The sequence below is a fragment of the Chaetodon auriga genome, chromosome 10 (genome assembly GCF_051107435.1).
Source record: "Chaetodon auriga isolate fChaAug3 chromosome 10, fChaAug3.hap1, whole genome shotgun sequence".
In the NCBI taxonomy this organism is placed as follows: domain Eukaryota; kingdom Metazoa; phylum Chordata; class Actinopteri; order Chaetodontiformes; family Chaetodontidae; genus Chaetodon; species Chaetodon auriga.
The window spans coordinates 7248529-7273136 of NC_135083.1; the positions used below are offsets into that span (position 1 = coordinate 7248529).

The 24608-nt window shown below is 43.6% G+C and overlaps 1 protein-coding gene across 4 annotated transcripts in view; it reads left to right on the top strand.

Annotated features, from left to right (window-relative positions):
• Window positions 1-24608, top strand: part of pacsin1a (protein kinase C and casein kinase substrate in neurons 1a) — a 32543-nt gene that overhangs the window by 3695 nt on the left and 4240 nt on the right. For 3 of the 4 annotated variants that reach the window (XM_076742046.1, XM_076742047.1, XM_076742048.1), the window contains exons 2-10: window positions 3202-3272; window positions 16393-16522; window positions 19604-19760; window positions 19909-20144; window positions 20734-20889; window positions 21441-21616; window positions 23307-23427; window positions 23530-23636; window positions 24283-24479. In XM_076742046.1, the coding sequence (XP_076598161.1) occupies window positions 16463-16522; window positions 19604-19760; window positions 19909-20144; window positions 20734-20889; window positions 21441-21616; window positions 23307-23427; window positions 23530-23636; window positions 24283-24479 (1210 nt within the window). In that variant the 5' untranslated portion in view covers window positions 3202-3272; window positions 16393-16462. Of the gene's footprint in view, window positions 1-3201; window positions 3273-12023; window positions 12273-16392; window positions 16523-19603; window positions 19761-19908; window positions 20145-20733; window positions 20890-21440; window positions 21617-23306; window positions 23428-23529; window positions 23637-24282; window positions 24480-24608 lie in introns of those variants that run through there. The other variant, XM_076742049.1, reaches the window with a different exon arrangement.

Sequence of the window (24608 nt, forward strand, 5' to 3'; positions counted from 1 at the left end):
CTTTCATCATGACAATGTGAGGGCTAATGGAGGAACTGCTGCAGAATACTGATGTGTGCAAATCACTTTTCAGATGCAAACCTGCAGCCAAGCCGTTCATAAAGGTTTCAGTTACATGTGGCTCTTGTCGTGTCTCTCTTTATATACCTTACTCGTGTCGGTGACCTTGGTTGTTGTCTTACCGCGCCGTCGGTCTTGGGTGTTTGTGGATGGTCCTGAGACATCATGTGTGAGGAGAGCAAGGACAATGTGTGAAATAGTGGGGCTGTTTTTTGATATCCTCCTTGGCGTGCTGCTGAGGAAAGGGTTAAAGGTTCCTGTTGCTCTGTTAAAGGAGGAGATAGTGGTGTCTGACAAGGTGTGAAAAAAGAGGCAATGTAGGAACAGGGAGTCTGAAGGGCAGCTGGCGTGTCTCATTTCTCTGGGCGCACAGCAGAACACACACGGGGGGGAAGACTCTATCCTCGCTGGAAGATTTATGACGCTGGAGATTATCAGAAGCATCCACGGCACCTTTTGCAGCACAGAAAGGCTTTCATTTAGTTTAGTTTTTAGTTTCCTATCTGTGAATCTGCTTCCATGTGCACGAGGCTTTTTATTTTCTGAAATATTAATGGAGTAATCAATCCAGTCAAAGGGATATCTGACAGCTGATTTCACCTTTATACACACTGTCCTGTCCTTCCTGTATCTGCAGAAGGCACATCACCTCTCCTACAGATGTGTTTATTTCTGTGTATGAATGAGCGTCATGTTACCTGCTGCCTCTCACGCGGTGAAGCTCCACCTGAGGCAGAGCACTGATGTAGCGTGTGTCAGGATATTTTGGGCAATTCAAAATGGAGTCCCAGCGTGCCAGTTGAGGGCATGAATCACTCACCGGAGTCTGGATCGATACTGGCGTGAATGGTTAGACATCAGCATCAGTGGGTTTTGTTTATGCGCTGTCTGGTGGCAGCTGAACGTACTTATGAAGGCAGCAGCTTCAAGTCATTGTTTTGAACACTAGAGGGTGTGTTCCTCATGGCCATGTTCAGAGAGACAGCGGCAGACAGAGAGACAGATGATATAATGTTGCCTTCTGGAAAAGTAAAGCATTTCGTCATGGTGTGTGTCTGAAAGCCTTGAATTGAAACTAAGGCTGCAATTAACAAGTGCTCAGCCGATTAATCCTTCGCTCTATAAAATGTCAGAAAATTGTGAACAATGTCGATTTCCCAGAGCCAGAGTGACGTCAAATGTGTTGTTATGTCTGACCAACAGTCTAAAACCCCAAGATATTACATTTGTTATTATATATGATGAAGAAAATGAGCAAATATTGCCATGTAAGAAGCTGGAACCTGATCATTTCGGGATTTTTACCTAAAAAAATAAATATTTTCTGTTGACTGACTTGATTAGTCCGTTCATGTTTCAAACAGCAGCTGGCTGGTAAATGATTAACAATCTATGTTGGGATTTCTTCATCATGAGACTGCTGATGTCTGTCCTTCAGACAAATAAGACCACCATAAAGTGACCATGACTCAGCATTTTAATTCGTGCCAGAACCTGCTGGAGGTGGCGGCTGTCAGGCGTCCCACTGTGCCCACAGCTCAGGTTGCTTCATCTCACTGGGTGGGCTGCTTCATCGCGGTTTAACCTGTGAATTCAGTGCATCCATCCATTATCTGAACAGCTTATCCTGTTCATGAGGTGCAGGAGCAGATCCCAGCACACACACAGTGGGTGAGGGGTGGTGGTGGTGGTGCTGGTGGTGGTGCACCCTCCACAGGGAGAAAGATTCAGGCACACTGCACGTAAATGACTGAAAGACAGATGTATGCAAATACAGTTGCAGAGAAGAGAATAACAGTCACATGACGCTTTCAGACAGATTAAGCTGAACTGAAGTCATTATGACCTCATCAACGTTGCACACTGAATATGTAGGTATTAAAGAGAAGACAAGATGGCCGTATGATGACATGAGCATGATGCTGAAGCTGCAGGTAGTGATTGTTTTCATTTCTGATTCATTCGTCAGTTATTTATTGGATTCAGCTGTAGAAAATGCCCGTCACATCATCCCAAAGCTCCTTGAAACAGTCTAAAACCTGAAGACAGTCAGTTTGCAGTGATATAAAACAGAAAAGCAGCGAATAATCACATTTCAGAAGCTAAAACCGGTGAATGATTTAGCTTTTTCTCAACAACTCTTCTGTTAATCAATTAATCGACCGACTGTGTTTGCGGTCCCTGTGTTTCAAACCGTATCGAAAGCACAGATTCTTACAAATCAAGAGTGTGCGTTTCTTTTCCTGTGTGCTTATTTTATGTAAATTCAAACATTTCCAGCCAGCACCGGCGACGAATAATTCATGTTGAAAAGAGCACTAATCATGCTGGCGACGTGCAAATAAACATGAAACAATCATGTTATCAAGAGAGCTGCGTGGTGGACACATAGTGCATGCACATATACGTACGATTGCATTCTCACTCCAACTATGAGCTTTAAGTCTAAATGTATGTGAGTTAAGTGATTATTGCTTCGTCTTTTGAGGTTTGTTAAATGTTGCATTGGAGTACCTTATATTATTAGCTGTAATACATTGCTGTTTAAGGTTTGGCAGTGTGGGTGAGCAGTATGTGTTGAGTTTTGTGTGTGTGTGGGCTGCATACTCTTAAAATATGGTATGCGTTAGTGGCAGCAGAAAGGTTACGCTCTTTAAGATAAATGCTGAATACGTACATTTATACATATTTTATTTGGTCATCTTATATCAGTGTAATATGTTGTCTGGTGTCACATTTACAAAAATCATCAAAAATCCAAAAATCATTGCAGAATTCACACCCAAATCAGTACAGTACACGATTCATTTACTTACATTAACCCTGCCTGGTTTAGGATGCTGCCAACATTAATTATCTCGTTATCGGAGTGTAAACTGTAAGGAAACAGGAGGCTGCGGTTATTAAATCTTCTACTTCCCACAGAGTCAGAGTTCACTAATCTCCCCTCGATTGTGATCGTTCAAAATGAAATTCGGCTAATCTCTCGACATCTCTGCCTCTGTAAAGATAATTGGTGTTTTGACGCATGTTGGGCTGATTTCCATTCACGTTCCCATTAAGAGCCATTTAGCAGTTAAGCTTCCTGCTACTCGATGCTCAGACGACTGACCGCGACATCTCGTGTTTTTCTTCGCACAGGTGATCTCCTGCAGGGGACCAACAGCTCTCTGTAAGGTTTATGGAAACCTGACCTCCCACTGGTGGAGAAGGTGAGTTCTACCTGTTTGTGCTGCGTCTTCTTCGAAATCTTCCCGCTTGCTTGATCCTCATTTAGTCTGGAGTTTGACAGGTAATCCAGCAGGAACGTAGCAGGCTTCTTAAGGACCTTTTGGATCATTTATAATGCTAAACACACCACTTGAGGTAATTAATAGCTCTTTTGTCAGTGCTGTTAATATTTCATTAGAGTGTTGCAGTGTGCTAACTGGAGGTCGTTTTCGTTTCTGATACGAGATTTTTATATTGAATTGTGCTTTATGTGGTCTGCTCTGTGCATGGGCGTGTACTGCATGATTTACATGGCATATAGGATTACAGTGCTACTGTAGGGTTGCATTCCAGCTCTCTAGCTCCAGTCGATCGCGTGCACCAGCCTGCAGTCTCTCTGGGTATCAATAACGTTTTGACTCTCTTAATAATTTACCCTTTTTTTTGTTGTTTTTCGAGGCGATTATCTCAGAATGTACTTTCATTCCCTCACCAAGAGCAGCTGTGGTTGTCTCACTGGGAGGAACGATAACTCAGGGGTGATTATTGATTTCCTTGTTTGATCTCTTTGTTTCGTGAGCGTTGTGACAGAACCTCGCTGCAGCGGCGAGGTTAAGCAGCTGTTTGATGAGCACAGACTGTTGTTTGTATGTGCAAGAAGGCTCGTCAGCACACGATGGCCCAGTTCAGGAAGGCTTCTCCAGGGATCCTGAGCAGTTTGGTCTGAGTGAGGAAGCTGGGTCAGAGGAATATAATGTGTTTATACTGTCAGTAAACAATGTGCTGAAAGGTTTAGTAAGAAATACAGCTGCAAAGAAAACATCATCACCAGCAGCAATATTATACCAGCTTGTCTTGCCCAGACATCATTTTCCCCTATCTGGCCTCTGAAACTGCATCGCCATCCTCCACAAATGCACTTTTAATATCACATTGCATCTTTGATTTTCAGAAATGCCTCTTTTCTTTAGTTTGTTTAGATAACCACTTAACCACAAAATGGCTCATCAGATCAGGGGACTTTTAGTCTGCAATTTTCATATTTTCAAATATGTAATCAAGGACAAAATGTACCAGTTTGATTCTGTATTTTCAAAATGCAAAATGCAAAAGATGTCTACTATTCATTCACAGCTATTCAAAGCTAAAGTCTCGGTGTAGAGTCTATCCACTCATGATTGCTTTTGTCATAAATCAAGAAGCAAAGTTATTAAAAAGCTAAATTTGTAATAATACAATTGGAAAAAACTGAGGAAAAGGAGAAGGAGTCGTGCTTGCAGTGTAGCCAGTAAGAATGTTTAAAGAGCGAGTAATCAAATAAGACCAAGTATTTTTATTTAATGCATTAGTTTATCAGCTCTCTGCCACCCTTTGCTGCGTGGCCTATAAAAACGTGGAAAGTAGGATACTGATATTCTTACTTCTTAGAGTCAGTTTTAGAGCTGATCACTGCCCCCCCCCCCTCCTGCCAGCTGGGGAGGTCGCCCAGGCTTAGCGGCTTGTTTATGCCCTCAGGCTCGTTAGCCGGTTCCTACATAGAAACATTTACACCAGACTTATTTATTTTCCTTCCGTCTCTATTTAACAGCCAGCAGCACTGGTTTGGCTCATGGTTAGACGTGTCCATCAGTCACTCTGCAAGGCAAACTGGCAATATCGGCTGTCAAGACTGCCTCAGATAAACAGTATAGGTGTGTGCCAGTTCAAAGTATGATATGGATGTAAGTAAGAGTCACACTGGCTTGTTTTAATGAGCTACAGCTTGCTGCGCTTTTACTTCGTCTAATCTGATCAGGGTCTTTGCTTTCGAGTTATGTCCTCGCGTGCCGTACGTTGACAGGTCCTGGTCCAGTTGCGAGTCCGAGCCCTTGATTTCTGCAATTGAGGTCTGATTGGAGTCTCAGTCTCCAGTCACATGGTGGCATCAGTCAGTTACTCTCCCTGAACGGCCGCTGGGTATTAGAGGTGGGTATATAAATAGGGATGTAAGATGATTAGTCTGGACATTCGGTTGATGTATCTCTGGGCAAACTGGTGTCACTGCTTGTCTTCTCAGTTTTCTGTTATCGCGGTCTTATTTAACTGCATCAAGGAGATTCATTGCATCGATGCACCTTTTTTATTTGTATTGACTTGTTATCAGTATTTTAAGGGAGATTGCTTGTTCTTATGTTGGCCCATTCAAAGACAATTTTAGCCATTGTGGCTCTGTGGATGGCAATAACAGTCATGATCCCCAGAGGATGAATGTTAGTGTCTTTTGTGATCCCCTGACTTTTATCCTAGTGCCACACATGATGCTGACACATGGCTTTTAGTAAAATTACTCTGGGACTGTTGGATGGATTAGCATGAAATTGGGTGAAAACATTCACGTCCCCCTGAGGATGAATTGTACCATCCTCTGATGTTTTCTCTTGGGCCATCATCAGGTCAAAATATCAATTTTACCAAAAAGTTATGTGATCAAATCCCTGCAGTCTCAGCTGTAAATGTTAGCATGCTAACAGGCTAAACCAAGATGGTGATGGTGAATGTTTCTTCTATTTTAATCTCCTTTTCCTCCTTTTTAAAGAGTGAAACTCAGCTGATAGTGAGAGATTTTGCTGTGTTAGCAGCCCCTCCCGTCTTCCCTCTCATGTACAAACAATAGCAAACATAGATTTTTATCATCAGGAACATCAAGTTTCAAAATGGTTCTTTGAGTCAGTATGAAAGCATTTCACTCATCATCTGCATGTGTGACATTTACTTCAGAAAGTGAGCCAAAGCATCTTACTAACGAGTCTCGGAGCTGCTTTTGAAAAAGGAAATTAAATGAAATTTCTGTTGTTGATGCACTAAAACCTGCTATTATTTTGAATGTTTGAAAGACTTTGAGGTGTTTATCCCTTTTTGGTTTAAATAATCTGTAGCACTCTTTCCATAAATCTGCCTCCCGCTAGCTCCGCATGCCTCATACATTGACATACATGAACGGGCCGTGTGCTTGAAGGCAGCCCATCAGTATTCAGTGCAGTAAGAAGGCAGAAAGCTGGTGCGTTTGAAGAGCAGCATTCCCAGATTGACTATTGCCTTGTTCATTCACGCCCTCCCTTCTTCTGCTGCCGCTGTCAGCCGGGACATCAGGAAAAACTGGACTGGAACCAGAGCCTCCAGCCTCTCTGCTCCATCTCACAGCCACTGCTGCAGTTCATTCCTTCATCACCACCCATCACAATATGTCTGTCTCCCCCTCCTCTGCTCCTCTCTGCCTCCCTGGTCCGTCTCTCTCTGCCCTCCCCCGGCCGTTTTTTCCCCCTGTCTTCACCACACTGTCACCGGGAGGCTTGTGGCGAGAGGCTTGACAGTTACATAACCACTGCAGCAGCGCCCAGGACGCTGTGTTAAATCACAACTCAGTCAAGTGTGTGTGTGTGTGTGTGTGTGTGTGTTTGTCTTTGTGGGTGCTTCCTATTGTGAAATGTATGTTTCCTCAAATTTGGGGATGGATCCAGCAGGCGTCCATTCAGTAGTTTCCTCCTGTCTCTCTGCCTGACTGTCTCTGTACCCCTCTGTTTGTTTCCAGCTGTCTGGGATCTCTGTTTATCTCTTGGGATATTTTTTCACTCAGTATCTGGCATGGATGGTTCATTAGTGCAGCTATCGTGTGTGTACATAAGTGGATGGAGCAGTATTACCCTTCCCACTGTAAATATTCCTGGATCGTGTTACAGTTCGACAATAACTTTCAACAGTCTTATTTTAACTTTATTTCTGAGAAATCGTGTTTTTCTCAGTTAGTGTGGGATGCTGAATATATCTAAACAGTCCAGATGCTGGCAGCTGTGTGAGGCTCTACTTCAGCACAGCAGTGAGCTAAACGCTAACATATTGATCTTAAGCAAGTATAATGTTTACCATGTTTGCCATCTCACTTTAGCATGTTACCATGCTAACATTTGCAAATTAGTTGAGCATTGCACAAATGTAAATTTTGACAGGATGATGGCGCTTGATGAACCATATAGTAACAAAGTTATCAGGATTATATATTTTCATAGTTACATAGAATTTCATGGCAATCCATCCAATAGTTGTTCAGATATTTCAATCACAACCACAAATATCACCCTCATGGTGACGCGAGAGGAACAGGCAGTCACTGAAGTCAGTAGGATGCATCCTCTGAGGACCATGGAAAGTGACCATGGCAAAGTGTGGCTGAACTCATCCAAAATTGCCCCAGAAACCAATATTCAACAGATTTAAGCTGCTTAATGTATTAAAAAAAAACTATCCAAAGCTCAAATTATGACTTCAGATCTTCATTAGCAGCACAAGTAATTCTGTCATGATGTATTTACTCAGTCTTGTCAGTGAACTAGAACTTTCTCAGTGCCTTTGCTGGTAGTTTGTACCGATGGTTTCATGCCCATCTATGCAGCCAGTAACATAACTTTGTCTGAGCAGATGTAAAATATAACTTTGACAACCGATACCTTATGACACCTCCATCTTTACTACCCTGTATGACCTTACTTATTTTTCAAGCAGGCTGCATAACATAATGATAAATACTCTAGTCCTCGCTCTCACTGCAACATGAACCCTTCATAGGACGAGCACACGCCACGCACTGGGCTGTCACTGGTGTTTGCTTCTAACAGCTCAGCTCTACAGAAACTTGAAAAAAGGCTGTGTAGCTGTAGAGTCATGCTTCAGGTAAAGTCTGCACAGTGCCTAGTTCGTAGTCATAGTTGTAAACAAGGTTGCAGCGGCAGTGAGTCATGTCATTATGTCTATAGTTCATTGATCTCGCTGAGGTGCGCTGAGCCTCCTGCTGCAAGTTGAAGCAGGGTTGACCACTATTAAGCTATACACTTGTGTTGTATTTCAGATGTGTTGCAGAAAAAAGGTACAGAAAAGTTTGATGTGAACAGCCAAGTTCTATCACTGTGTCTCAGGAGTGTCAAAGAGTTAATAGCAAGACTCACTTTAAGCTTCATGCTTTAGGTTTTAGCTGTGCTTGCTGATTGGTTCACCACCTTGATCCTGAGTGAAATGTCTACCACCACTGGATGCTTTGCCATGAAAGCTGGTACATTCATGCTCCCCTGAGGATAAACACTGCTGACTTGGCGACCCCATGACTTTACCTTGAGCACCCCCAGTAGGGCTTCTCCATTGACAGTTTTGACCGTGCCGAGTCAAACCGTACCACTTTGATTTGCCTTTCCATGACCAGTCGGGTCAAAGCACGCCCGACCGCCTCCAAGCGGGTCGTGGTGACGTTAGATGGGCTTTATTTCAGCGACGTGTTTGAATAACCTCAGCTGCTATTGCCAGACGGCGCAGACACTTCATTAGTTTCAATCATCCCATCTCTGTTTTTCAGGAAATAGGCGGTAGATGCCCAGAAAAGTCGTAACAACCTGAAAATCCATGATATGTAGCTCTTAGTGAGGCAGCAACGCCTGCTGCACAGTGCAATAATAAAAAGCACTAAAGAGCTTAAAGCACTGCTGTGCTGCTAGCACGGCTGCAGACTCCTGTTCGCTGATCAGTGTAAAGGCTGACTGTTTAATTTAGTGTAATTGTGAATTGAATAAGGCCCATTCATAACCACCATCCTTTTTCATGTCTCTCAACCAAAGGTCTAAAAACAAAGCCAGTGTTATTTAGTTACTTGTGATTCTCTTAACACTTTACTGTCTGATTAATTGTAGTACTATTTACTGATAAATTAGGCTCATTCTCAGGAGCAGATATTCTATTCGTATCATTATTGTGATAAACTGCTTAAGAAAAAAAGCTTGACTTGTTTCAGATTTTTCTTTTATTAAACATAGTTTTAATTTCTGTTGCAGTTTTCCAAAGCATTGTGCATACCTGGTATTTGTTTGCTTTCAGTTGCCGACGTGCACAACAAGCCCATGTCAGAGTGCCAGACCATGACCTCATCTCTCTGGTGACACTGGATGGTCCTTTGATCAGATATTAGAGACTGAACCAGAGCACAAACTGTTTTATAGGCTGTCAGATGACAGGCGACATGGCGCTCAGTCCCTACCAGCTCCATATGACCTGTAGCTGACCATGACCTCTGACCTCCCCGTGGGGTGGGGGAAGAGAACAGAACGGAACAGAAATCAATGTATATTAATTAAGATGCTGTCTTTTGTCGTCTCTCTTATTTATATCCCAGTGCTGAAAAATTTTTGTGTGGCCTGTTGTTCTGGGAGCTGAGAGCACACCTGGCTGACTCATACAAAACAGATATTGGTTAGAAATGGTCAACAGGAAAAGGACCCCCGCCGCCCCACCCCCCACCCGACACACACACACACACACACACACACACACACACACACGCACGCACAAGGAACAAACAGTGATGTAGAAACTCGAGTCTTGATTCTTCCACCGAGAGCTTCTCCGGGGACGTTCATGATCAGATAGCTGAGTCATCCTGCACTTGTTTGCTTGAAATCATGACCCACACAGCCAGCCTGCAGGCATGGACTGGGTTGCTATGTTACAATATCCATCCATCCATCCATCCATACATCACCTATAAACGCTGATCCTTTGGAGGGTTGGGGGTGGAGCTGATCCCAGCTGACATTGGACAGGAAACTGGATACACCCTGGATCACAGACACAAATAACCACTCAAACTCACATTCACACCTGTGGGAAATATCGAGTCGCAGTTAACCTGCATGCCTTTGGACTGTGGGAGGAAGCCGGGGCACCTGGAGGAAACCCACACCGACACAGGGAGAACATCTACGTCTGCACCAGCAGGTTAAAATATCTCAACATTTACTTCGTTTATACGTTCATGGTCGTTAGATGATCAGTCCTAATGACTTCTCCTGACAGTGCCACCAGTACATTTTTCTTTTGCCTTGATGGCTATTGGATGGATTGCTGTGAAGTTTGGTATAGACAGTCCCTCCTCAGGATGAGTTGTCATAACTTTGATTCCTACATTTACCATCTTGTACCATCATCAGGTCAACATTTTAAATTGCCCCATCCTTTGGATTATGACAAAATGCCTGCAAAACTAGTGACATTCCCATCAGCCTCAGCTGTAATTCGTATTCAGTGGTAACAGCAGATGTTAGCATGCTAAACTGAAGTGTGCTAGCATTTAGCTCAAAGTACCACCTCACAGAGTCGCTCGCATGGCTGCAGAATCTTCTACTACTTTTGCTCATCTTGGTTCAAGTCATCATAAACCGCATTTTCAGGGCTTTCCTCTGTTGGCTAGGCTAAGAGTTAGCTGGTGGAGGAGGGAGGAGATGAGGGCCTTTGTTCCCTGAATTCTGTTGCAGACTCCTCGTCTGGATGGACACGTCAGTTCAGATTTGGCTCACCTGCTCCATGCCCCAGTGAGCAGTGAGGAGGGCTTGCTGCACTACACGTTCAGCTGATGAATACAACACAACACCACCCTCACCCTCCACCCTCACTCATGTTCCTTCACCTCCCCTCTATCTCCACTGCTCTGCTTTCTTTTAATCTATATCTGATTACTGCAACATTTATGTCTCTCCTCCTCGGCGCTCCGTCCCTCTTTCCTTTGGTTCAGTGTGCTCTCACACTTCACGAGCTCCCCTCTTGAGTGTGTGCTGCTGGACGTCCACACCGGGGGACATCCCATTCGTCAGCTGCGGGATGGACGGCTGACACTGCCGAACCAGCCTTCTCGCCCCTTCTGAAGCATCGGTCACATGGCCGGCTTAATGACGGCCTCGGCTGTTGGGACGTGTGTGAAGTCTGCACAAGGCAGCTCTGTCTCTTGGCAACATCCAACCGTCTGCTTATCCCGCGCTGCACCGTGAGATGAATCACATCTCTGTGCTGATGTGTTCAGCTGGCCCGATGGCTCCTCTCAGAAACAGCCTGGCTGTCTGAGCAGCACCTTCACCCGGCCTTCATCGTCCCGCCATGCCTCCATCTCACTCTTCTCCTCCCTGCCGCTGTTTCTTGCTGTCGCTCTCCCACTCATATCTCAATGGAAGACCTCCCTCTGTCTCTCTCCTTGTGTGTCCTGTTACTCAGGCAGTGCGAGAGGAAGCCATGCAGCGCTTATCAAACCGAAGCCACAGACAACCAGAGTGCATCATAAGCCCACTGTATATCAAAGCTTTCAGTAGAGTTACTTCTCTAAGTGTCTTTAGGTATTTAGGCACATTACTAGAGAGAAAAAGAACACAAAATTCTGTTTTGGTCCGTGTGAATTGCTGTTGTCTAATCAGTCAGGACACAGAGATCTTGGTAGTGTGCTGGAGTAAAGTTAGTTCATCTCTCTGAAATCTTCTTACTCTAACAAGCTTATGTGTTTGTTATGGTTCCCATTCAGTGCCTTAAAAGGCTTGTCAATGCTGGACCTTTTGGCCGTGTCTCTTAATAGCATTCATGTTCAGCAGGTACCTGCAGTATTTAGTTGCATCATGTTGCTGAGAGCTCAGTCTTAGGTGTGCAGTGCTGAATGGGCCAGCAGTGCAATTGTGATTAAATTGATAGGAGGCATCTCCTCATCTATACCGTTTCTGTCACCACCACACAGCCTCTAATGCATGTGCCCCCATGCAGTAATAAACCAAACTGTCCTGACAGTAATAATATCATAATTCAACAGCACATTCCTGTCTCCACTTGTTGTCTCTCTGTCTCGCTCGTCCTATCCGCTTCTTCGCTCTTCTCTCCAGCCGGCACCCTCCCCCTTCTAAAGCTATTCAAGTGGCACACTGCAGGATTATCCCTCAGCCTCTGAGACATGCTGGTTTGGTCAGACTTATCGTCCTCTCTGGGTTCACTTTGGCCACAGAGGTCAAAGCTGTAAAAATATAATTTGCGACACAACCTTTACCATTAAAAGTAGCAAGTGTAAAGGACAAACTTGGACTACAACATCCACGAGGAGTTTTAAGCAGTTGTGCTTTTGTACGAATTCCAGGATTCTTTTACTTTCTGTTTTTTTTTTTTCAATGATGGAGCCAACCATGGTGAGTGAATGTGCTGAATGATCTTCAGTTGCTTGCAAGCGTGCAAAAGTTTGAATTGTAGTATTTTGTCAATTTCAGATGGCGAAACCGCCTCTGCAGTCACAACAGACTCCTGAAGGACTTTAAGCTGCAACAGGGGCTGCTTTGACAGCAGCAAGCGTTCTGGTCAGCGGGCGGCTTGTTAACACTTTCAGACCAAAAGATAAATCCAAACAGATGAATGTGTCTTGTACTGATCAGCTGTTATTTTTATACTTTACCAATGATTGTTTTTGTATATTATATACACTCCTGTTTCATCACTCTGTCGCATTTGTGTCAAATTTGTTTAGCTGACCTGAGTAATATGAGAAACAGGACGGTGTCTTCACTATGACTTTGTCACCAGGGGAATTGGAGGTGTGTTCACAGCCATTGAGGTGGATTGACCTCAATAACTGCAGTATAAGCCCCTCTCCACAATGCTTACCACTCCCACCCTCCACCCTTATCCATCTCAAGGGACACACGCCAATCTCTCACCGTGGGCCAAAACTGTGAGCAAAGGCTGATGACTTTTATGTCCACACTGTCCTCAGACACTGGTGCCAATGTGGACATCAGAACCATGTCTTTTATGTATTTTTGAGAGCTTTTCACGTTCACAATCATTACATATAACCATCCATGCTACAGAGTTATTTGATCAAGGCCTAGTTTGAGATTGTGGATTTAAGAAAACGCCTGCGATTTGGGAATTATCGTGTTAATGCTTTCTAAGCATCACCGGCCGTTGTGTTGTGTTAAGTTTGGGACACATTTGGTTTTTGTTTTGAGCTGGGATTCTGGCATCGCTCTGCAGCTTAATTGGCTTTGATGTCACTAGGTGTTGTAGTCACGGATGCAGAAGCTAATTGGACGACTCGACTGATGCACAGGGGGCCGGACCAACAGTGTTTGTTTGTTGCTGAGATTAAGACATGCTACTGTAAGGCTGCTTAGCTGCACGGCACCTTCTTGCATCACATAGTCGAGTGTTTACATCAAATGGCTTTCAGTTTGTTTGTTCTTTTCTTCAAAATACATTTTTTATCTGCAAGACATGAATTAATGATGTCTTAAACTTCTGTTTTTCTCATCATGACTGTACTGAGGAGACTCATCCCACCAGGTGGAAGCACTGTTGTCATGAAAGTACCAAAGCAGCCACAACTTGTCATTTTTTATGCGGGTTAAACAAAACACAACATATTAATATTTGAGTTGAACAGGTGCTGTTTGGCAGATTTTGTCACCTTTAAATGGAGCCAGGCAAGCTGTTTCGCCCGTTTCCGCCGTCTTTGTGCTAAGCTAAGCTAACTGTGTGCTGGCTGCAACCTCATATTTACCATACAGACACGAGAGTGGTATCCACCTCCTGATCTAATTCTGAGGAAAAATGTTAAAAACTATTCCTTTACGTAGCTCAAGACCTCAGTAGATTGGGGTCGGGGTATTGGGGTTGACTCCAGTTCCTTAGCTGAGGTCAGAGCAGTAACTCTTCACTGAATTGTCTTCGGCATGTATAGATTGTTGATTTTGAGCAGGTTGTGAGGATGGCTAACATGCCTCCTCGGTGCTGTGTGGTATTTGCAGAAAGGGGTTGTGTCCCCGTTTTCAAGAAGGGGGTTACTGAGGGTGTGTCAGAGTCGTACACTCTGCAGAAAGTCCTGCAGGGAGTACAAGATGGCTCAAACTGTTGGGTCGTAAATCAGGCACATTGATTCAAGATGGGCTTCAGAATCCAGCAAAACTACATCTAACAAGTGAAGGAAGCACACAGAAGGCACGTGGAAGGTCTTCTTTTGTGAAACATGTTAAAATGTATTCATCCTTCCACTTTATACTTTGCTGTACTTTACATGTAATAATAGAGATCTGTAGATTTGGATTAGGACACTTTTGGGTCCTCCAGTATTTCTCAATGGTCGGTAAAATGTATTTTTCCTATAAATAGAAACAGTCTCCAATTGTATCAAACCCTGGAGGTATGATAGAGGAGTAGAGTGCACAGAAAACATTGCTTTTATTCCTTTACTCTCTGAGCCGCGGAGCCCTTTTTTCAGATATAAAGATGAATTACCAGAAGAAGACTTTGCTGCTGATCCCAGTGCAAGTGAAAGGCTCAAGCTGACTCCAATTCAGACGCTGACGGTAAAATTGCTAAATCATGGAATCATAGTTCTTTGGTGTTTTGTGTTGTCCACTCTTGAAATAGCCGCTGTCTGAAAGCCGGGACTGCTGAGGGCCCCACAGGCTGGTGTGATGGCTGCTGACAGTAACCAAGGCAACACTGACTGAACAGGGATAGACTGACTGTTCTGCAGCTGAAACCAGAACCAGTAACACGGGGTACAAAGCTCCCCTCATAACATTTTGATGAGTCGACCCCCTGTATGTGTGTGTGTTGCAGGAGCTGCTACTAAAAATACTTCCCCGTCATGAGCTGACCTTGTACTTTCAGGACTCTTATTTTTCTCACAAGGACAGTTGTGTTGTGATGTTGTGTGTAAGGAAAGTGAGGTCAGGCCGGTTCAAACTGAGCCTAATACAGAAAGTCATTTTTCATGACTCATTCCAGGGATGAGGGATGTTGCAGGAATTAGTTTGCACTTGACTGCAGTGGGAAGTTGAAGGATGAAGCACAGAGGGCCCTGCTAATATTCCAGCAGAATATTCCTTGTGATGCAGCAGACAGAAGAGTGCAGACTCATCTTATAATCTGAAATGGTCACGAGTCAACCATCATCTGCTTTGACCTCTATCCAGCACGCTCAGCTAACGCTTCATTTGGACCGTGCATGCTAAGAATCAATCAATTACCACACTGTGCTCTTAATAGCATTTTTTTGCAAAACTCTTTATCATTTTAATTAAAAGCTATAATAACGTTGCGTTTTGCACTGTTGGACCATGTGCACAATTAGATAAGAACCATAATCAACTCTACTTAATTGTTGAGACCAAGAAAGCATGTCAGAGCAGGGACACTATCAGCAGAGCCTCATTATTATTAAGCACATATAGTGCGCTGTATTGTCATATTGGTTGTTGCAGTGCGATGAAGAGCTCTCTGTCAAGGCACAGCCATTAGTCATGTGAGCAAAATGGATTAGGCTTCAAACAGAGTTCAATACCAATACAGCCTCTCGCAGTCTCTTCTGTTTTAACGATGGCGGTGAGATATCGACCAGGCGTCAAACAAATAAATATAAATCACCGTAAACTCTGGAGGAAATCCAGCAGGAACTGTATACTGTAGGCTCTGCAAAGTAATGGGTGATTAAAGCACATCATTAACGTCCATAGGTTTAAAAATAGGCGCGCTGATCTCGGTTCAGTTTGTTTGTTTCCATTCTATTTTAGGGTTGCAGTTACAGAATGTTTTTTTATTTTCTTGAATTAGCAGGAAATTGGTTTTCAAGTCTCTCTTCTTATTTGAAATGTTTTGTAACTGATGCAAAGGGACAAAACATTAAAGATTTCACAAATAATCAAATACAGTTTTACAAAGGCAGAGAAAGGACGAGGCTGACACATAAAACATATATACACATGCACAATAGCCAAAACAGACTGGACGGAAAAAGGGAGGCAACAGCAAATATATCGTGCTAATGCTAATATAATAATGGCGGTAATCACACATTCATTAGGTGCATTCCTGGTTGCTATACAGTGTAGCGTGTGTGCATGTGTGTGTGTACATCAGATGTAATGTGTCAGAGGAATGAGTATTTGCACCGTGGAGGGATTCAGGGTCAGAGCTGTGTGTTGGCAGCGATGCTCCACTCTCTCTGGTGTCTTTTCTAGGACACGCCAATATAAGATGCCCCTTCTCATTCCTCAGGGCACGGCGCTGTATGCATGGCGAAGGAGACTATTTTTATCTCATTATTATAAACGGCTCAAATAGACGCCCTCACACTCAAAGGTTTCCTCCAGTTGCCGCGCTGCTTTTCCAAAGTGTTCCACAAGGCTAGCTTGGCCGTGTTCTGCTTCCGATGTCCGCCCGTGCGCTCGGCCGCGCCGCTTTGTGTCTGTATTTGTGTAATTTGATGTCACTGTCTCAAACTGTTGTCGTTCTCTTTGTCTCTTCCAGTGCATGAGGAACCCAGCTCTGCTGCAGAGGACAGGTTTAGTCATTAGAGTACTTTGCCACATCCAGGAAAATGTCTGGCTCCTACGATGAAAGTGCAGGTGCTGACGACACCATGGACAGCTTCTGGGAGGTACAGACGCACCGTCATGTCTGTTCTAATGAGTTTTCAACCTGCACCCGCAAGCCCTTACACCACCCTTTGCCTTGTATTGATGTGGCCTCTGAAGCAGAGTCACCGCTGAAGCCATGAAAATAAGATTTGTCTTACTGAAATTTTAAAAGAAAATTAGTGTCAGACGTTGTAGCTAACTGAGTTTAATGCTGAGAGTTCGATGAGAAGACTGCCTCAAGTGTGTTTTTACACTTCTTGCTAAGCTACGCTGACCAGCTGCTGGCTGTAGCCTATTTAACGGACAGATACGAGAGTGGCATCAATCTCCTCATCCTGCTCTCAGCGAAGACGGTGAACAAGCGTGTTTCCCAAATGAAAAGCTTCTTAATGGCGGCCTGATTAGAGGTTCCTCCACCTCATTAATGCAGCTAAAAATAGTTTTTGTGACTGGAAAGTTGCAGCGTCTGTATTTTTGGTCATGGTGCTAAAAATGTGGTCAAATTTAGTTAAAGTACATAAGCTATAACTACATTTTGGTTTCGTCTAGATTATAATACATACATGCATGGCACGCTCAGCTTGCTCTTAAATAAGGAACGAAAAATAATGATTAATCATCAGAACAGACTTTTTCATTATTCTCATTTATTTTGTGGACATCTGCATGCACTGTTTTTAAGTAATTGCCTTAACTTTTCTCTTCATGGCTCAGTTATATTTTTCTGTTTGTGTGTCTTTTTCCCTGACAGACAAGAGGAGGCCATGAAAAACTTAGTTAATTTGAAGTAGTACACATACACGTTCACAAAAAAATGAGAATAATGCAAGAGAGAAAGAAGCAGTATGAATGGGCTTCCATCATTTACTTCAACTATTTAGACAAATTACTGTAAATGGATGAATAAGACAATGTGTTCATAATAAATACTGTCTTACTCTGCTAAAGATGTGTGTAACAAATGCGAAGCCGCTTCTTCAACTCAATTTAAGAGAATTTTGCGTTTGTCACTATATGAATCGTAAATCATATTTGCTGGAAACGGTGTCATCACAGGACACATCACGGCAAACACAAACGCCACACAAGTTCTATCCATCCTCACTTGTGCTGAGATGCTGTGTGTGTGTGTGTGTGTGTGTGTGTGTGTGTGTGTGTGTGTGTGTGTGTGTGTGTGTGTGTGCGCACATCAAATTAGCGTTAATGAATTCCCTCAGTACAGAGTCTTCTTTGTGTCACGGCCCTTAGCCACTGAGACACAGACAAAGAGCCTCAGTCATCAGCCGCTCTGAGGCGGCCTTTCACCACATGCACCTGCCTATAGCATCTGTACGCTAGCAACACTGCTCCATGCAGCTCACGGTTTATAAACGCTAGAAAAACCACTTCATTCCAAAATGTTGATATTTGATGCAACTGGGCTCAGAGGAGCAATCAAGCTGAACAAAACCTAAAAATAATCGCCACACTGTTGAGTTAGGCAAGTGCTGGAGTGTGTTTTCACATGTAGAACCAGTCCACCTGCGTGTTGTTGTTGGTGTGACTTAGCAAGCTGTCACACAGGCCAAAACTCATACCGCCATACACCTGTCTCACCGCCTCCCTGCAGCTCCCTCGTCTCAAACAGTAACCACACATGCATGCCCATGTCAGGACCAATCACAGTGCAGCTCTGCAGCCAGCGAACACTGCAGATAGGCTCCATGCGAGCGCGTCTGTGTGATGATGTGTGCTGTATGGCTGCACGTATTTACGGCGTCTACACACGCAGTCTGTGGTTTCTGTGTATTTCTGTCTCTACCTTGTCTACCCCTGAGAATCTGTCTGCCTGCATTACACCACTCAAGAGGATTAAAACAGTCACACACACACATGCAGTCACACACACACACACACATTCACATACACACACAAACACAAGCCCATGTCATTGCATAACTACACATGCACAGGCACGAGCAACCCCCCCCCCCAACCCCCACTACCCTTCTCTCATCATGCAGCATGAGCTCACGCCCCCTGCAGGCACTGAAGAGGCGGAGCCACACAGCCTGGCACTGCTTTTTTAAGGCGGTCTCGCTTAAGGTGGTGAGATCTAACGGAAAAGGCAGCAAAATAATTTTGAGAAAAATATCTCTGAATGCTGGTATGTTTGACTGAGTAGGATGGCAAAAAAAATGTTTTGCTTTGATGACTTAACTGAGAAAATGGATGTAGCTGAAGCTGCTTCGTGCATTGGATTTAAAATGTGCATGAACAGTGTGGCTTAAATACATTTACTGTATTGTAAAAAAAAGACATTATCTCCTGCTCCCAGGAAAGGACAAGAAATGACTCCATATTCTTAACATGCTTCTAGCTTGTTTTCTTACAACAAAACCGCTAACTACAGTTAGCATTCAGACGAAAAATGACAGGTGAAGAATAAGCCATGGTTATATCATAGAGTTCTCTATAAAATGTGGAAATGGTGACAGAATTGACATTTTTTCAGCATTTTTCGCCTTCGTTAGACGCAATATGCAGACAGGAAACCAGAGACAGGTATGACATGGCTGGATCAAACGGTGATGTTGCGAAGGCCGTGCAGCCATGTGGCACGCACAGCAACCATTCAGCTAACGAGGCTTGGTTTGTCATTTTGTTTCGTTTGAGGCACGTTGACCTTTAAAGCCAAACCTCATTAAGGCAACCTAATATTTACATGAACCTGCCGATCATATTTTTACTGTCTTTTTTAAAAAATAATTTAAAAAACTTATGGTGGTGACATATTGTTCATTATGGAAATTAGAAACTCTTACAGATGCCTGAAATCAGTTAGGACACACTTGCCCGTTAGCTTGTTTTTAGTGGGGATTTAAACTGTGCTGGTTTATGCACAATCATACCATACACACTGAAATCGCATTTAAAAACCTCATTTTTTTTCAGGCAGTCTTCGTAAGGGGAGCAGCTTCCCCCGTTAAACCATAAACATCTCAAAGCTTGATGTATATCATGATTTAGACCAGCGTCTCGTTGTTTTTTCTCCTGTGTTTTGTGTAAAGACAGATTGGTTTTCTGTCCCTTCAGACTGTTTTTTTTCTCTCTCCTCTCAGGTAGGGAACTACAAACGTGCTGTCAAGAGATTTGATGATGGCCATCGGCTCTGCAATGACCTTATGGGCTGCCTGCAGGAACGTGCCAAGATAGAAAAATCCTACGGTGACCAGCTAACTGCATGGTCCAAGAGATGGAGGCAGCTCATTGAGAAAGGTTGGCGTTTGGAATTGGGTCAATAGCTCCCAAAAATGAATGTACCATTCACTTTTTTCAATTTGCCAAAGCTGTGTTTACAGAGTTTGATGTTTGCCTCTTGGTAATATTTGGCTGCATGTCATTGCATTCAAATTTTTACCCCCAGGCCCACAGTACGGCTCTGTGGAGAGAGCCTGGTTGGCTGTGATGACCGAGGCAGAGAAGGTGAGTGAGCTGCACCAAGAGGTGAAGAACGGCCTGGTGAACGATGACGTGGAGAAAGTGAAGAACTGGCAGAAGGAGGCCTATCACAAGCAAATGATCGGAGGCTTCAAAGAGGCCAAGGAGGCAGAGGAGGGCTTCAAGAAGGCTCAGAAACCGTGGGCCAAAAAGCTCAAGGAGGTGAGCGTCTTCATCCTCGGTGTGATAGAACAAGTGGTATTCACTTCATGAATGGAAGATATAAGTAAGCTGCAGCTCACAGCAGAGTTTTAGCTTCTTCACAGCAGACAGGTAGGCTGTACCGACGATTCCAAACCTGGAGCTTCTCCATCACACTGTCTATAACTGCACCCATGGTGGAGTTACTGGCACATTTCCTGAACACAATTCATTTTCATGTGTTATTTTAAACAAAAACTCTGGAGACAGTTTATATGTTCTGACTCTCCATTGAAAACATGAATTCCTTCCTTGTGCATTGATATTTAAAATCAAAATCTGATTGTACTTCAGTACAAAGGAGCAAGTCGTGACTGTATTGTTTATTTTTACTTATTTTGTTCTTTTACCCTAAAAAGCTAAATATGGCTCTGGTCTAAGACGTAATAATATTTATGTAGTTATAGATACTGATCACATTAAACTAAGAGCATCCTGTCTGGACACGGTCTTTCCTAATTTGAGATAAAAATGTGACTCTGTTGTGTTCCTTTGGCCAAATCAGATCATGTATTTGAGATACTGACAGTCCCTGCGTTTGGACATACAGATGGAGGCAGCTAAGAAAGGGTACCACATGGCCTGCAAGGAGGAGAAGCTGGCTGCAACCCGAGAGGCCAACGGCAAGACTGAGGCTTCTGTCACACCAGACCAGCAGAAGAAGCTCCACGAGAAAGTGGACAAATGCAAACAGGACGTGCAGAAGGTGAGAGGAAGGACGGAAACACGAGACACGTTCCTCTAAAACAGCTTCACAAACGTGTTTTTTATCATGTTTTTTGTTATGCTGGTGAGCCGATGGAAGATGTTTCTGTGCAAACACACACAGCGGATCATCTCACCTTATCTTGCTGGTCCAGGCTCTACTGGCAGCCTTTTAAATGACATTCGATCAGGCTAATTGATCAGGCTTTTGACACATTCTTCTTCAGATGAACAGTTTAAGATGCTGTGCTGTGATAGATGCATGCAATGTGAAGGCAAAAGTGGGTTTTTGCATTTTTAATGTGATATTTTCCGTTGTAGGAAGAGATACTTAGTTTTACAACATTGTCACAGCACCACAATATACTTCAAACCCTTTTAAAGATGAGTTTCGTGCAAGCATTTGGGATCAATTTAGCAGAAGATCAACTCAAAAATAAGAATAAGCCAGCTGTTAAAACAGAACTAATAGTGAAACCACGCTGCTTCTTTCCGGTCGGTTTGTTTTCCAGAGGCGTCAGTCAGCACTGTGTTTCCTGTTTTCCGTCTCAGGCTAAAGAAAAGTACGAGAAGTCTCTGGAGGAGCTGAATAAGTGCACCCCGCAGTACATGGAGAGCATGGAGCAGGTGTTTGACCAGTGCCAGCAGCACGAAGTCAAGAGGCTGACCTTCCTCAAGGAGGCCTTGCTGGACATCAAACGCCATCTTAACCTCACCGAGAACCAAAGGTGAGCCCGGCTGAAGGAGACGGTTTTATTTAGGCTTCATGGAGCCGCTGGTTTAGGATCGCTGCCCGTGTTTTCTCTGTGCGAGAGGTAAAACAGACCTCAGACAGTCCTCGTGTGATCTTATACATGTATTGCTCCCATCTCGGTCTCTTTTATATTCTTCTGTTTTACCACCTGCAGGTCTCTTGCTGCAGCATCAAGTCTTATCCCTGCAGTGTAGCTCATTGCTTCTCGTTCGGATGTATTTCCAGTGAATGAATGACACAAACTTTACCCTTGCTTTAGTTTAGAAGAGATTAGTTTGATTTCTTGTGTCATGTTCACATCAGATTGATTCATCTCAGCACTCCTCTCAACCAGGCATGCATTTGTCATTAGCGCTCAGACTTACAGCTCTAATTAATGGAGGATTCAGTCAATGACGTTTCTGCCAAACTGAATTTTGTTCAGAGCGAATGCTTGTCATATTCTGGGCTCTTTTTAACCTGCATGTAACAACAAAGCCGGGCCCATTGCAAAGTGATTTCCAGGTTCTGTGAGCAAACCTGCCTTTGGTTGTCGTGGATGGTTCGAGCCCTTGGAGGTCTGCGCTGTAGTTCATCCTGACTGCTTTCATCGTCATCCTCAGCCATGTCACATGTCTCCTTTGCTCTCCATGACCTCACCTGTGTTTACCTGAACAGCTGTTTTTTGGGGGGTGTAAAACAAGTGATGGCTCAGGTTTAAGAGAAACTGCTTTTGTGGGTGTGCTACATTGAGTAGGACTCACCCAAGCTTTATAATTTTATGTAGTTTTCATTTTATTAATCATAGGATCCAGTGCTCTGTCCTCCTCAGCCTTCAAATAATTTTCTGGTGTTAAACTCATATATTTATCCACACAAAAGCAGATTAAAGGAACTCACAGGGGTGAATTTTCTTAGAAATCATTGCCAGATGCCTCCCATTAGACACTGCCTGTGAATGAATGTTATTTCCTACATCTCCTATATAAATGCCCACTGAAAATAAAAGTGCAAATGAACAGAAACTGGCTTATTTAGTGCAAGTAAAGTCGAGCTTCAGTGTCTCTTCTCCAATCGGCTTCCATCAATCTGTTATTCCACTTTTGCATGCAGCTGGCACATTTCCTCCGTAGCTCAGTTTGTTCCTGAGAGTTTGGGTTGGCTTGAATATGCTCAAATATTCCTCCTGGATCATTGAAAGGCATTCGCTTCACTAGACATTACAGTCTATCGTCGGCTTTAACGAGGAACATGCCCTCGTCTTTCCAAAATCTAGTTATGAAAATTAAATTGATTCATTTTCTGTTTTCAGTGTGCTGTAGCCCTTCTTACTGCATTAATACATCAAACCTAGTCACACTGGTTTACCTTGTATTTTAAGTCACAAGGTGAAGGTGCTCCTTTTCATCTATTACACATTGCAGAGATTTGGGAAAACCAGCAACACAAACATTGTCCTCATAAAGGATTATCAGCATTATTCAGGCCAAATACTTCAGCTGTGGAGGGCTTCAGCGTCAGCAGAAAACTCAGGGAAACACTCGAGTCTTGTCATGACCCAACGTTGGATCCCCCTCAACCCAGATTTTGAACGACATTGTGGGTTCTGTGGCCAAATTGGCAGCACCCCCAGGTCTCTTCTGGCACCTTCATTGTCACTATTTGTTCCATTTTCCTCTCCGCAGCTACGGCAATACATACAGAGAACTGGAGCGCACGATCCTGGCTGCAAACACACAAGAGGACCTGAAGTGGTTCAGCAACAACCACGGCCCTGGGATGCATATGAACTGGCCTGTATTTGAGGTGCAGCATTAAAGCCTCGCACATGAAAATAAGAAACCTTTCCTCTGCATTTGCTGCTTTTCTTTATTTTGCCTTCACACGTTTCTTTTCACTCATCTCCAGGAATACAACCCAGACCAGGCCAGCGCTCCTCCAAAGAAGAAGAAACCTGACGGAGCCCCACCCACTCCGAGCACTGACCATGTGGCTCCACCTGGTGATCGTAGCAGGTTAGTTCAGGGGATCTGATGTTGACGATCATGTTGACTGTAACAAATATCTCCATTAAATTGTATAAAGTGGCTAATTTATTTCAGATATTTGTTGATATTTTGCTGATATTTGCGTTTTTTTTTTTTAAACAAATCTAATGAAAGGATTCTGTCTCTTAATCTCTGCCCTGTGTGTGGCTCTCAACCCCATTGGTTCCTTGATCTTTAGAGAGAGGTCACAAATATACTTTTATTTTTTTAAAGGCTAAATTTAACAGATGGGCACTGCACTTTTAAGTAAATGTTCCTTAAACGGGAATAAAAAGCACATTTACTGGGGACTATTTTCAGCTGTGGATGCTTACAGCGGCCGAATGGTGTCGGTGGGATCAATTCAAAATAAACTATAGTGCCCATGTTCATCATAATGAAGAAACAGTGCAACCTTGGGGCTTACTGGTGTGTTCTTAATGGATTTAGATCCATGACACAGAGGAGCTTCACAGACAATGTGTGTTAGTAGGATGAGTTCATCATTGGTTTTGAGCTTTTTATGGGATTTGCTAACGATTAGAGAGCCTTTTCCTTAAAAAGTGCATCGAGTATTTGCTCTCGGGGGGTCATTTTACATCAAATCCCACCCTACGTTTTCTCTATCCTCCAGTGTGAGCAGCTATGATAAAAATCAAGCTTACTCGACCGAGTGGTCCGATGATGAGCAGCCCGCTGCGTACTCTGGCAACGAAAACGGTGGGAACGGGAATTCATTTGAAGATGATTCCAGCACTGGGAAAGGGGTCCGTGTCCGCGCTCTCTATGATTACGAAGGCCAGGAACAGGATGAGCTCACCTTCAAAGCAGGTAATTATCAACAACCAGATAACGCAGGATATATGATTTGTCTGCCACCATATAATGGATATAAAGGGCCTGGGACATCATCACCCATCACACAGGTGGTCAAAAATCACCAACTCTGTCTCGATTTCT